At 50.5% G+C, this 14,260-nt stretch overlaps 1 protein-coding gene and 1 non-coding gene across 2 annotated transcripts in view; one reads left to right on the forward strand and one right to left on the reverse strand.

Annotated features, from left to right (window-relative positions):
* Nucleotides 1–383: 383 nt before the first annotated feature.
* Nucleotides 384–14,260, reverse strand: part of LOC135543969 (dihydrolipoyllysine-residue acetyltransferase component of pyruvate dehydrogenase complex-like) — a 55,338-nt gene continuing 41,461 nt past the window's right edge. Inside the window, exon 14 of the mRNA XM_064971280.1 lies at nucleotides 384–3,442. Coding sequence (XP_064827352.1) covers nucleotides 3,313–3,442 — 130 coding nt within the window. The 3' untranslated portion in view covers nucleotides 384–3,312. The remainder of the gene's footprint in view (nucleotides 3,443–14,260) is intronic.
* On the forward strand, nucleotides 1,159–1,234 carry trnaa-ugc (transfer RNA alanine (anticodon UGC)). Its single transcript has one exon. It is a non-coding gene; the product is annotated as a tRNA-Ala (tRNA).

The following is a 14,260-nucleotide window of genomic DNA, read 5'->3' on the forward strand; positions in this document are numbered from 1 at the left end:
CAACTCTGGTGGACATTCCTGCAGTCAGCATGCCAACTACATGCTCCCTCAAAACTTGAGACATCTGTGGCATGGCAAAACTGCACGTGTAATGATCATGCAGTTTAATTAGGTTCTTGATATGCCACACCTGTCAGGTGGATGGATTATCTTGGCTAGGGAGAAATGCTCACAAACAGAGACGTAAACAAGTGTGAGGACAACATTTTAGAGCAATAAGCTTCTTGTGCGTATGGAACATCTCTGGGATCTTTTATTTCAGCTCATGAAACATGGGATCAACACATTTATATTTTTGTTCAGTGTATAATATATATATTACATATAACAGAGCTTTAATATATATATTGATATAGGACTCTCCACAACAGCACCATAGTAGCTCATTTTGACTCACTTTATTCAGCAATAATTCCCATGGCAACGGTACATCCAGCTTCACTTCTTTGTGCGTTTCACTTGTTTTCAGATGATGTCATGTAAATACACAACATTTCCTGTTCAGAATGTTTGTTAACAGGTTAGAAAATAATAACATGTCCAGGGGAAGAAGGGGATTGGCCGAGTGCTTAGTCAGGGGGTGATGTCATAAATAAAGCCCCTCCCACTCTGTAAATGAAGACTCCACCCATCCTAGATTAGCTGATCATAGAGCAGGGGTCTCCAACCTTTTCTAGCATAAGAGCTAGAAATGCCTTCAGCTACTCATTTCTTTCTAGCTTTCAAATACAGTGAGGGAAAAAACAATTTGATCCCCTCATTAAAATGCAAATCAATTTATAACATTTTTGATAATCGTTTTTTCTGGATTTTTGTTGTTGTTATTCTGTCTCTCACTGTTCAAATAAACCTACCATTAAAATTAGACTGATAATTTCTTTGTCAGTGGGCAAACGTACACAATCAGCAGCGGATCAAATACTTTTTTCCCTCACTGTAGGCACATTCTCCTCTTCACTGCTACTCAGAAAGTAGTGAACTGTGTTCTGTCAATATACCTGGTCAAATAACAGTTAATTCATAAACAACTAAGGGGGGCTATAAAATCTGGGTTTTTTCTCTCCTAAATGATGGTTAGAATTGTTCATAGAGAAACAACGACATTAGGTTTTGAGTCAATGTCATTAAATCACATCAGAAGACCTATAGGTCCTATATGGTCCTGTGTGGCTCAGTCGGTAGAGCATGGCGCTTGCAACGCCAAGCGTCGTGGGTTCGATTCCCACTGGGGCCACTCATATGCAAAAGTAGTTGCCCCAGCCGACTTGTAAGTCGCTTTGGACAAAAGCGTCTGCTAAATGGGATATATTATTATTATATTACTATAGAGCCCCACAGTGGAGGTGTCATAATGGATGTTCTGAGTCAATGTCATTAAATCACATCAGAAGACCTATAGAGCCCCACAGTGGAGGTGTCATAATGGATGTTCTGAGTCCATGTCATTAAATCACATCAGAAGACCTATAGAGCCCCACAGTGGAGGTGTCATAATGGATGTTCTGAGTCAATGTCATTAAATCACATCAGAAGACCTATAGAGCCCCACAGTGGAGGTGTCATAATGGATGTTCTGAGTCCATGTCAATACTTAAATCACACAAAGCCATTTTATGGGCATCTGGAAGAAAACAAACAAATTTAGACTTTTTGGGGTGTAATTCCCCTTTAATTGTGCATCTGGCCCTTTAATTGTGAATCTGGGGAGTGAGGAATGTCCCATCTAATGTGCTGATCTCGTGATGGTTCTGGACTGCTGCTGCTCAGTTCATGGCAGAGTTAACAAATAACATATGCAAATTACGTACTTACTCATGATATGCTTCTGCCAGGTAAGCCTACTTTGCAGTTAACATTTAATTGAGAAGGTTTTGGCGAAAGTATTTCTGTAAAACCACAAGACGGTTAAAATATCAACTGGCTACACACTGAGTGATAGAAAAACATGCACACCACACAGACAGAGGCAATATTGCTGGAAAATAATTGCCAGATATTGTGTTAGGTTTGGCTTTTGAAGCCAATAGTCGCTAACCAGGGGTGGGATAATGTCAACGTTGTGTTGTTTAGATAGCAGTTGGGAGCTTTCTGTGTCTGATACTGACAATTGCATGTACTTCAGAATTGTTTGGTGAACTACTCATAGGTGGGCTGGTAGCTACTGGTAGATGGACCTGTTGGAGACCCCTATCAAAGAGCATCACAAGCTAGATCAGCTGATCATAGAGCATTACAAGATAGATCAGCTGATCATAGAGCATTACAAGATAGATCAGCTGATCATAGAGCATTACAAGATAGATCAGCTGATCATAGAGCATTACAAGATAGCTCAGCTGATCATAGAGCATTACAAGATAGCTCAGCTGATCATAGAGCATTACAAGATAGATCAGCTGATCATAGAGCATCACAAGCTAGATCAGCTGATCATAGAGCATCACAAGCTAGATCAGCTGATCATAGAGCATCACAAGCTAGATCAGCTGATCATAGAGCATTACAAGCTAGATCAGCTGATCATAGAGCATCACAAGATAGATCAGCTGATCATAGAGCATCACAAGATAGATCAGCTGTTCTCAGCACCATACCTGGAGGTCAGCAGCACGGCTAGTTGTCATCTTTCCTCTGTAATCAGGGACTGATTCAGACCTGCTATAGGCGATTGAACTCTGGCCAATCAGTGACATTCATCAATCGCTCAATTACCTACCATGGAGAGAAGACAACCAGCAGAGATGTGGACCTCCTGTCAATGTATTTACATAAACAACACTGGTTCTACATAGCAGGCTGATCAGAGGGGCTGGGCAAGTGTGTGACTATACTGGTTCTACATAGCGGGCTGGTCAGAGGGGCTGGGCAAGTGTGTGACTATATTGGTTCTACATAGCAGGCTGATCAGAGGGGCTGGGCTAGTGTGTGTGTGTTTGTCTGTGTGTCTCTTCAGGTCTCTCTCTTTGCTAACGTACTCTTAGCTCCAATCTCATCTTTTTTTAAAACTTTAAACACAATCTTCTCCCAATTGTAACAGTTACCTTTATAAACAACATGTTGTAGTGACATCACAGCCACTGGACTAAACTGTAACTATGTCAATAACTATGTCAACAGTTATGGAGGGCGAGAGACAGAGGAAGAGGGAAAAGTGTCTTATATTCTGAGGGGAGTGAGTCCTGCCTCACCCCTTTAAGGGGGAGTGTCCTTGTGGTGGGCCAGCCAATCACAGAAACATGATGAACGGTTTCCACCAATCAGCTTGGCGACAGCTCCAGCCAACCAGTGTGGCCTGGTGAGGGTGTTATCCAATCAGAGCAGCATGGTGACAGGCTTCTCCAGGAACTTCCTGAACTCTGCGAGCCACTGAGCTCCCACTGCTCCGTCCACCACGCGATGGTCACAACTTAACGTCACCGACATCATGCTGGCCACGTCAAACCTACACACACACAGTAAATAACAGAACAGCGTATGATCAACCTTAAGATTAAAAGGCCCTGTCCAATCAATTCATGGGTTGCACCTATGTCACGTCATGCCATTGTTATAACTATTCTACAGATGCTGCAGGGGCAGCCATATTGGTGCCTGAAAGTCAAGTGGTGCCCAGTCATTCTGAATGGAGGCTAATGACTGTTTCCATCAAATTACACCAGTGTGATTTGGAAAATACGATGACATTGCTCAAGTAGGCAAATATTTTGTAGGAAGAAATTTGCCATCATCATGTTGTCACATTTCCTTTAGATGGATGGCAATATTGTAATTTTCATCAGCATCAATTGACAATGCATAGAGTAGAACGCTTAGTCGGGCGTCCAACGATATTGTGACGAAACGTGCAGCCTATTAATATCGCGATGGCATCGCATGTATCACATTCAATCATGTCAACAATGACGTCACAATCAGTCACGTCAACGATGAAGTCCCGATATCACATTCAGTCACGTCAAAGTCACAACATCACATTCAATCATGTCAACGATGACATCACATTCAATCATGTTAGCGATGAGCATTATCATATACCTGATGACAAGACATCACAGGTTTTGGTAACATAGGATGGGATAGGGTTGGGATGGGATAGGGTTAGGATGGGGTAGGGATAGGGTTGGGATAGGGTTGGGATGGGATAGGATGGGATAGGGTTGGGATGGGGGTTGGGATAGGGTTGGGATAGGGTTGGGATGGGATAGGGTTGGGATAGGGTTGGGATAGGGTTGGGATTGGGATAGGGTTGGGATAGGGTTGGGATGGGATAGGATGGGATTAGGATGGGATAGGGTTGGGATGGGATAGGGTTGGGATGGGATAGGATGGGATAGGGTTAGGATGGGATAGGGTTGGGATGGGATAGGGTTGGGATGGGATAGGGTTGGGATGGGATAGGGTTGGGATGGGATAGGGTTGGGATGGATAGGGGGATTTAGGATGGGATAGGGTTGGGATGGGATAGGGTTGGGATGGGATAGGGTTGGGATGGGATAGGGTTGGGGGATAGGGTTGGGATGGGATAGGGTTAGGATGGGATAGGGTTGGGATGGGATAGGGTTAGGATGGGATAGGGTTGGGATGGGATAGGGTTGGGATAGGGTTGGGATGGGATAGGATGGGATAGGGTTGGGATGGGATAGGGTTGGGATGGGATAGGGTTGGGATGGGATAGGGTTGGGATGGGATAGGATGGGATAGGATGGGATAGGGTTAGGATGGGATAGGGTTGGGATGGGATAGGATGGGATAGGATAGGATGGGATAGGGTTAGGATGGGATAGGGTTGGGATGGGATAGGATGGGATGGGATGGGATGGGATAGGGTTGGGATGGGATAGGGATGGGATAGGGTTAGATGGGATAGGGTTGGGATGGGATAGGGTTGGGATGGGATAGGATGGGATAGGGTTAGGATGGGATAGGGTTGGGATGGGATAGGGTTGGGATGGGATAGGGTTGGGATGGGATAGGGTTAGGATGGGATAGGGTTAGGATGGGATAGGGTTGGGATGGGATAGGGTTGGGATGGGATAGGGTTAGGATGGGATAGGGTTGGGATGGGATAGGATTGGATAGGATGGGATAGGGTTGGGATGGGATAGGGGTTGGGATGGGATGGGATAGGATGGGATAGGGTTGGGATGGGATAGGATGGGATAGGGTTGGGATAGGGATGGGATGGGATAGGGTTGGGATGGGATAGGATGGGATAGGGTTGGGATAGGGTTGGGATGGGATAGGGTTGGGATAGGGTTGGGATAGGGTTGGGATGGGATAGGGTTGGGATGGGATAGGGTTGGGATGGGATAGGGATGGGATGGGTTGGGATGGGATAGGGTTGGGATAGGGTTGGGATGGGATAGGGATGGGATAGGGTTGGGGGATAGGGTTGGGATGGGATAGGGTTGGGATGGGATAGGGTTGGGATAGGGTTGGGATGGGATAGGGGGTTGGGATGGGATAGGGTTGGGATGGGATAGGGTTGGGATGGGATAGGATGGGATAGGATGGGATAGGGTTGGGATGGGATAGGGTTGGGATGGGATAGGGTGGGATGGGATATAGGGTTAGGATGGGATAGGGTTGGGATGGGATAGGGTTGGGATGGGATAGGATGGGATAGGGTTGGGATGGGATAGGGTTGGGATGGGATAGGGTTGGGATAGGGTTGGGATGGGATAGGGTTGGGTTGGGATGGGATAGGGTTGGGATGGGATAGGGTTGGGATGGGATAGGGTGGGATAGGATGGGATAGGGTGGGATGGGATAGGGTTGGGATGGGATAGGATGGGATAGGATGGGATAGGGTTGGGATGGGATGGGATGGGATAGGGTTGGGATGGGATAGGGGGATAGGGTTGGGATGGGATAGGGTTGGGATGGGATAGGGTTGGGATGGGATAGGGTTGGGATGGGATAGGGTTGGGATGGGATAGGGTTGGGATGGGATAGGGTTGGGATGGGATAGGGTTGGGATGGGATAGGGTTGGGATGGGATAGGGTTGGGATAGGGTTGGGATGGGATAGGGTTGGGATGGGATAGGGTTGGGATGGGATAGGGTTGGGATGGGATAGGGTTGGGATGGGATAGGGTTGGGATGGGATAGGGTTGGGATGGGATATAGGGTTGGGATGGGATAGGGTTGGGATGGGATAGGGTTGGGATGGGATAGGGGGATAGGATGGGATGGGATAGGGTTGGGATGGGATAGGATAGGGATGGGATAGGGTTGGGATAGGGTTGGGATGGGATAGGGTTGGGATAGGGTTGGGATGGGATAGGGTTGGGATAGGGTTGGGATGGGGTAGGGTTGGGATGGGGATGGGATAGGATGGGATAGGGTTGGGATGGGATAGGATGGGATAGGGTTGGGATAGGGTTAGGGTTGGGATGGGATAGGGTTGGGATGGGATAGGATGGGATGGGATGGGATAGGGTTGGGATAGGGTTGGGATGGGATAGGGTTGGGATGGGATAGGATGGGATAGGGTTGGGATAGGGTTGGGATGGGATAGGGTTGGGATGGGATAGGGATGGGATAGGGTTGGGATAGGGTTAGGATGGGATAGGGTTGGGATAGGGTTGGGATGGGATAGGGTTGGGATGGGATAGGATGGGATAGGGATGGGATAGGGTTAGGATGGGATAGGGTTGGGTTGGGATTGGGATGGGATAGGGTTGGGATGGGATAGGATGGGATAGGGATGGGATAGGATGGGATAGGATGGGATAGGGTTGGGATGGGATAGGGTTGGGATGGGATAGGGTGGGGGATGGGATAGGATAGGGATAGGGTTGGGATGGGATAGGGTTGGGATGGGATAGGGTTGGGATGGGATAGGGATAGGGTTGGGATGGGATAGGGGATAGGATGGGATAGGGTTAGGATGGGATAGGGTTGGGATAGGGTTGGGATGGGATAGGGTTGGGATGGGATAGGATGGGATAGGGTTGGGATGGGATAGGGTTGGGATGGGATAGGGTTGGGATAGGGTTGGGATGGGATAGGGTTGGGATGGGATAGGGTTGGGATGGGATAGGGTTGGGATGGGATAGGATGGGATAGGGTTGGGATGGGATAGGGTTGGGATGGGATAGGGTTGGGATGGGATAGGATGGGATAGGGTTGGGATGGGATAGGGTTGGGATGGGATAGGGTTGGGATGGGATAGGGTTGGGATGGGATAGGGTTGGGATTGGGATGGGATAGGGTTGATGGGATAGGGTTGGGATGGGATAGGTTGGGATGGGATAGGGTTGGGATGGGATAGGGTTGGGATGGGATGGGATAGGGTTGGGATGGGATAGGGTTGGGATGGGATAGGGTTGGGATGGGATAGGGTTGGGATGGGTTGGGATGGGATAGGGTTGGGATGGGATAGGGTTGGGATGGGATAGGGTTGGGATGGGATAGGGTTGGGATGGGATAGGGTTGGGATAGGGTTGGGATGGGATAGTGTTGGGATGGGATAGGGTTGGGATGGGATAGGGTTGGGATGGGATAGGATGGGATAGGGTTGGGATGGGATAGGGTTGGGATGGGATAGGATGGGATAGGGATGGGGATAGGGTTGGGATAGGGTTGGGATGGGATAGGATTGGGATGGGATAGGGTTGGGATGGGATAGGGTTGGGATAGGGTTGGGATGGGATAGGGTTGGGATGGGATAGGATGGGATGGGATGGGATGGGATAGGATGGGATAGGGTTGGGATGGGTTAGGGTTGGGATGGGATAGGGTTGGGATGGGATAGGATGGGATAGGGTTGGGATAGGGTTGGGATGGGATAGGGTTGGGATGGGATAGGATGGGATAGGGATGGGATAGGGTTGGGATGGGATAGGGTTGGGATGGGATAGGGATGGGATAGGGTTGGGATAGGGTTAGGATGGGACAGGGTTGGGATAGGGTTGGGATGGGATAGGGTTGGGATGGGATAGGATGGGATAGGATGGGATAGGGTTGGGATGGGATAGGGTTGGGATGGGATAGGATGGGATAGGATGGGATAGGGTTGGGATGGGATAGGGTTGGGATGGGATAGGGTTGGGATGGGATAGGATGGGATAGGGTTGGGATAGGGTTGGGATGGGATAGGGTTGGGATGGGATAGGATGGGATGGGATGGGATAGGGTTAGGATGGGATAGGGTTGGGATGGGGTTGGGATGGGATAGGGTTGGGATGGGATAGGATGGGATAGGGATGGGATAGGGTGGGATGGATGGGATAGGGTTAGGGGGATAGGGTTGGGATGGGATAGGATGGGATAGGGTTGGGATAGGGTTGGGATGGGATAGGGTTGGGATGGGATAGGGATGGGATAGGGATGGGATAGGGTTGGGATGGGATAGTGTTAAGATAGGGTTGGGATGGGATAGGGTTGGGATGGGATAGGGTTGGGATGGGGTTGGGATGGGATAGGGTTGGGATAGTGTTGGGATGGGATAGTGTTGGGATGGGATAGGGTTGGGATGGGATAGTGTTGGGATGGGATAGGGTTGGGATGGGATAGGGTTGGGATAGGGTTGGGATGGGATAGGGTTGGGATGGGATAGGGTTGGGATGGGATAGGGTTGGGATGGGTTGGGATGGGATTAGTGTTGGGATAGGGTGGGATAGGGTTGGGATGGGATAGGGTTGAGATGGATAGGGTTGGGATAGGGTTGGGATGGGATAGTGTTGGGATGGGATAGGGTTGGGATGGGATAGGGTTAAGATGGGTTGGGATGGGATAGGGTTGGGATAGGGTTGGGATGGGATAGGGTTGGGATAGTGTTGGGATGGATAGGGGTTGGGATGGGATAGGGATGGGATGGGATAGGGTTGGGATGGGATAGGGTTGGGATGGGATAGGGTTGGGATAGGATAGGGATAGGTTGGGATTGGGATGGGATAGGGTTGGGATGGGATAGGGTTGGGATAAGGTTGGGATGGGATAGGGTTGGGATGGGAGGGTTGGGATGGGATAGGGTTGGGATAGGGATGGGATAGGGTTGGGATGGGATAGGGTTGGGATGGGATAGTGTTGGGATGGGATAGGGTTGGGATGGGATAGGGTTGGGATGGGATAGGGTTGGGATGGGATAGGGTTGGGATGGGATAGGGTTGGGATGGGATAGGGTTGGGATGGGATAGGGTTGGGATGGGATAGGGTTGGGATAGGGTTGGGATGGGATAGGGTTGGGATGGGATAGGGTTGGGATGGGATAGGGTTGGGATGGGATAGTGTTGGGATGGGATAGTGTTGGGATGGGATAGGGTTGGGATGGGATAGGGTTGGGATGGGATAGGGTTGGGATGGGATAGTGTTGGGATGGGATAGGGTTGGGATGGGATAGGGTTGGGATGGGATAGGGTTGGGATGGGATAGGGTTGGGTTGGGATGGGATAGGGTTGGGATGGGATAGGGTTGGGATGGGATAGTGTTGGGATGGGATAGGGTTGGGATGGGATAGGGTTGGGATGGGATAGGTTGATGGGATAGGGTTGGGATAGGGTTGGGATGGGATAGGGTTGGGATAGGGTTCAGATGGGATAGGGATGGGATGGGATAGGGTTGGGTTGGGATGGGATAGGGTTAGGGATGGGATGGGTTAGGATTGGGATGGGGTTGGGATGGGATAGGTTGGGATGGGATAGTGTTGGGATGGGATAGGGTTGGGTTGGGATGGGATAGGGTTGGGATGGGATAGGGTTGGGATAGGGTTGGGATGGGATAGGGTTGGGATGGGATAGGGTTGGGATGGGATAGGGTTGGGATAGGGATGGGATAGGGTTGGGATGGGATAGGGATGGGATGGGATAGGGATGGGATAGGGATGGGATGGGATAGGGTTGGGATGGGATAGGGTTGGGATGGGATAGGGTTGGGATGGGATAGGGTTGGGATGGGATAGGGTTGGGATGGGATAGTGTTGGGATAGGGTTGGGATAGGGTTAGGATGGGATAGGGTTGGGATGGGATAGGGATGGGATGGGATAGGGATGGGATAGGGTTAGGATGGGATAGGGTTGGGATGGGATAGGGATGGGATAGGATGGGATAGGATGGGGTAGGGTTAGGATGGGATAGGGTTGAGATGGGATAGGATGGGATAGGGTTAGGATGGGATAGGGTTAAGATGGGATAGGGTTAAGATGGGATGGGATGGGATAGGGTTAAGATGGGATGGGATGGGATAGGGTTAAGATGGGATAGGGTTAAGATGGGATGGGATAGGGTTAAGATGGGATGGGATGGGATAGGGTTAAGATGGGATGGGATGGGATAGGGTTAAGATGGGATGGGATGGGATAGGGTTGGGATGGGATAGGATGGGATGGGATGGGTTAAGATGGGATAGGGTTGGGATGGGATGGGATGGGATAGGGTTAAGATGGGATGGGATGGGATAGGGTTAAGATGGGATGGGATGGGATAGGGTTAAGATGGGATAGGGATAGGGTTCAGATGGGATAGGATAGGGTTAAGATGGGATAGGGATAGGGTTCAGATGGGATAGGGTTAAGATGGGATAGGGTTAAGATGGGATAGGATGGGATAGGGATGGGATAGGGTTGGGATGGGATAGGGTTGGGATGGGATAGGGATGGGATGGGATAGGGTTGGGATAGGGATGGGATAGGGTTGGGATAGGGATGGGATAGGGTTGGGATGGGATAGGGTTGGGATGGGATAGGGTTGGGATGGGATAGGGTTGGGATGGGATAGGGTTAAGATGGGATAGGATGGGATAGGGTTGGGATGGGATAGGGTTGGGATAGGGTTGGGATGGGATAGGGTTGGGATGGGATAGTGTTGGGATAGGGATGGGATAGGGTTGGGATGGGATAGGGATGGGATAGGGTTGGGATGGGATAGGGTTGGGATGGGATAGGGATGGGATGGGATAGGGATGGGATAGGGATGGGATAGGGATGGGATGGGGTAGTGTTGGGATAGGGATAGGGTTGGGATGGGATAGGGTTAGGATGGGATAGGGTTGGATGGGATAGGGTTGGGATGGGATAGGGATGGGATGGGATAGGGTTGGGATGGGATAGGGTTGGGATGGGATAGGGATGGGGTTAAGATGGGATAGGATGGGATAGGGTTAGGATGGGATAGGGTTGGGATGGGATAGGATGTTTAGGATGGGATAGGGTTGGATGGGATAGGGTTAAGATGGGATGGGATGGGATAGGGTTAAGATGGGATGGGATGGGATAGGGTTAGGATGGGATAGGGTTAAGATGGGATAGGGTTAAGATGGGATAGGGTTAAGATGGGATGGGATGGGATGGGATAGGGTTAAGATGGGATAGGATGGGATAGGGTTAAGATGGGATGGGATGGGATGGGATAGGATAGGGTTGGGATGGGATAGGATGGGATGGGATGATGGGATAGGGTTGGGATGGGATGGGATGGGATAGGGTTAAGATGGGATAGGATGGGATAGGGATTAAGATGGGATAGGGATGGGATAGATGGGATGGGATAGGGTTAAGATGGGATAGGGATAGGGTTCAGATGGCATAGGGTTGGGATGGGATAGGGTTAAGATGGGATAGGATGGGATAGGGTTAAGATGGGATAGGGTTGGGATGGGATAGGGTTGGGATGGGATAGGGTTGGGATAGGGTTGGGATGGGATAGTGTTGGGATGGGATAGGGTTGGGATGGGATAGGGTTGGGATGGGATAGGGTTGGGATAGATGGGATAGGGTTGGGATGGGATAGGGTTAAGATGGGATGGGATGGGATAGGGTTATGGGATGGGATGGGATAGGGTTAAGATGGGATGGGTTGGGATGGGTTGGGATGGGATAGGGTTAAGATGGGATGGGATGGGGTGGGGTTAAGATGGGATGGGATGGGATAGGGTTAAGATGGGATGGGATGGGATAGGATGGGTTGGGATGGGATAGGATGGGTTGGGATGGGGTTAAGATGGGATAGGGTTAAGATGGGATGGGATGGGATAGGGTTAAGATGGGATGGGATGGGATAGGGTTAAGATGGGATAGGGATAGGGTTCAGATGGGATAGGATAGGGATGGGATAGGGTTAAGATGGGATAGGGATAGGGTTCAGATGGGATAGGATGGGATAGGGTTAAGATGGGATAGGGTTGGGATGGGATAGGGTTGGGATGGGATAGGGTTGGGATGGGATAGGGTTGGGATGGGATAGGGTTGGGATGGGATAGGGTTGGGATAGGGTTGGGATGGGATAGTGTTGGGATAGGGATGGGATAGGGTTGGGATGGGATAGGGTTGGGATGGGATAGGGTTGGGATGGGATAGGGTTGGGATGGGATAGAGTTGGGATAGGGATGGGATAGGGTTGGGATGGGATAGGGATGGGATAGGGTTGGGATGGGATAGGGTTGGGATGGGATAGGGATGGGATGGGATAGGGTGGGATGGGATGGGATGGATGGGATAGGGTTGGGATGGGATAGGGTTGGGATGGGATAGGGTTGGGATGGGATAGAGTTGGGATGGGATAGGGTTGGGATGGGATAGGGTTGGGATGGGATAGGGTTGGGATGGGATAGTGTTGGGATGGGATAGGGTTGGGATGGGATAGGGTTGGGATGGGATAGTGTTGGGATGGGATAGGGTTGGGTTGGGATGGGATAGGGTTGGGATGGGATAGGGTTGGGATGGGTTGGGATGGGATAGGGTTGGGATGGGATAGTGTTGGGATGGGATAGTGTTGGGATAGGGATGGGATAGGGTTGGGATGGGATAGGGATGGGATAGGGTTGGGATGGGATAGGGTTGGGATGGGATAGGGTGGGATAGGGTTGGGATGGGATAGGGTTGGGATGGGATAGTGTTGGGATAGGGTTGGGATAGGGTTGGGATGGGATAGGGTTGGGATGGGATAGGGTTGGGATGGGATAGGGTTAGGATGGGATAGGGATGGGATGGGATAGGGTTGGGATGGGATAGGGTTGGGATGGGATAGGGTTGGGATGGGATAGGGTTGGGATGGGATAGGGTTGGGATGGGATAGGGTTGGGATGGGATAGGGTTGGGATGGGATAGGGTTAGGATGGGATAGGGTTAAGATGGGATAGGATGGGATAGGGTTAGGATGGGATAGGGTTGAGATGGGATAGGATGGGATAGGGTTAGGATGGGATAGGGTTGGGATGGGATAGGATGGGATAGGGATGGGATAGGGTTGGGATGGGATAGGGTTGGGATGGGATAGATGGGATAGGATGGGATAGGGTTAAGATGGGATAGGGTTGGGATGGGATAGGATGGGATGGGATAGGGTGGGATAGGGTTAAGATGGGATAGGGATAGGGTTCAGATGGGATAGGATAGGATAGGGTTAAGATGGGATAGGGATAGGGTTCAGATGGGATAGGGTGGGATAGGGTTAAGATGGGATAGGATGGGATAGGGTTAAGATGGGATAGGGTTGGGATGGGATAGGGTTGGGATGGGATAGGGTTGGGATGGGATAGGTTGGGATAGGGATGGGATAGGGTTGGGATGGGATGGGATAGGGTTAGGATGGGATAGGGTTAGGATGGGATAGGGTTAGGATGGGATAGGGTTGGGATGGGATAGGGTTAAGATGGGATAGGATGGGATAGGGTTAAGATGGGATAGGATGGGATAGGGTTGGGATGGGATAGGGTTGGGATGGGATAGTGTTGGGATGGGATGGGATAGGGTTGGGATGGGATGGATGGGATAGGGTTGGGATGGGATAGGGTTGGGATGGGATAGAGTTGGGATGGGATAGGGATGGGATGGGATAGGGATTGGGGTTGGGATGGGATAGAGTTGGGATGGGATAGGATGGGATAGGGTTGGGATGGGTTAGGATGGGATAGGGTTAGGATGGGATAGGGTTAGGATGGGATAGGGTTGGGATGGGATAGGGATGGGATGGGATAGGGTTAGGATGGGATAGGGTTGGGATGGGATAGGGATGGGGTTAAGATGGGATGGGATGGGGTAGGGTTGGATGGGATAGGGTTGGATGGGATAGGATGGGATAGGGTTGGGATGGGATAGGGTTGATGGGATAGGGGTTAAGATGGGATGGGATGGGATAGGGTTAAGATGGGATAGGGATGGGATAGGGATGGGATGGGATGGGATAGGTTGGGATGGGATAGGGTTGATGGGATGGGATAGGGTTAAGATGGGATGGGATGGGATAGGGTTAAGATGGGATGGGATGGGATAGGGTTGGGATGGGATGGGATGGGATGGGATGGATGGGTTGGGATGGGATAG

The sequence above is a fragment of the Oncorhynchus masou genome, chromosome 8 (assembly GCF_036934945.1).
Source record: "Oncorhynchus masou masou isolate Uvic2021 chromosome 8, UVic_Omas_1.1, whole genome shotgun sequence".
In the NCBI taxonomy this organism is placed as follows: Eukaryota; Metazoa; Chordata; class Actinopteri; order Salmoniformes; family Salmonidae; genus Oncorhynchus; species Oncorhynchus masou.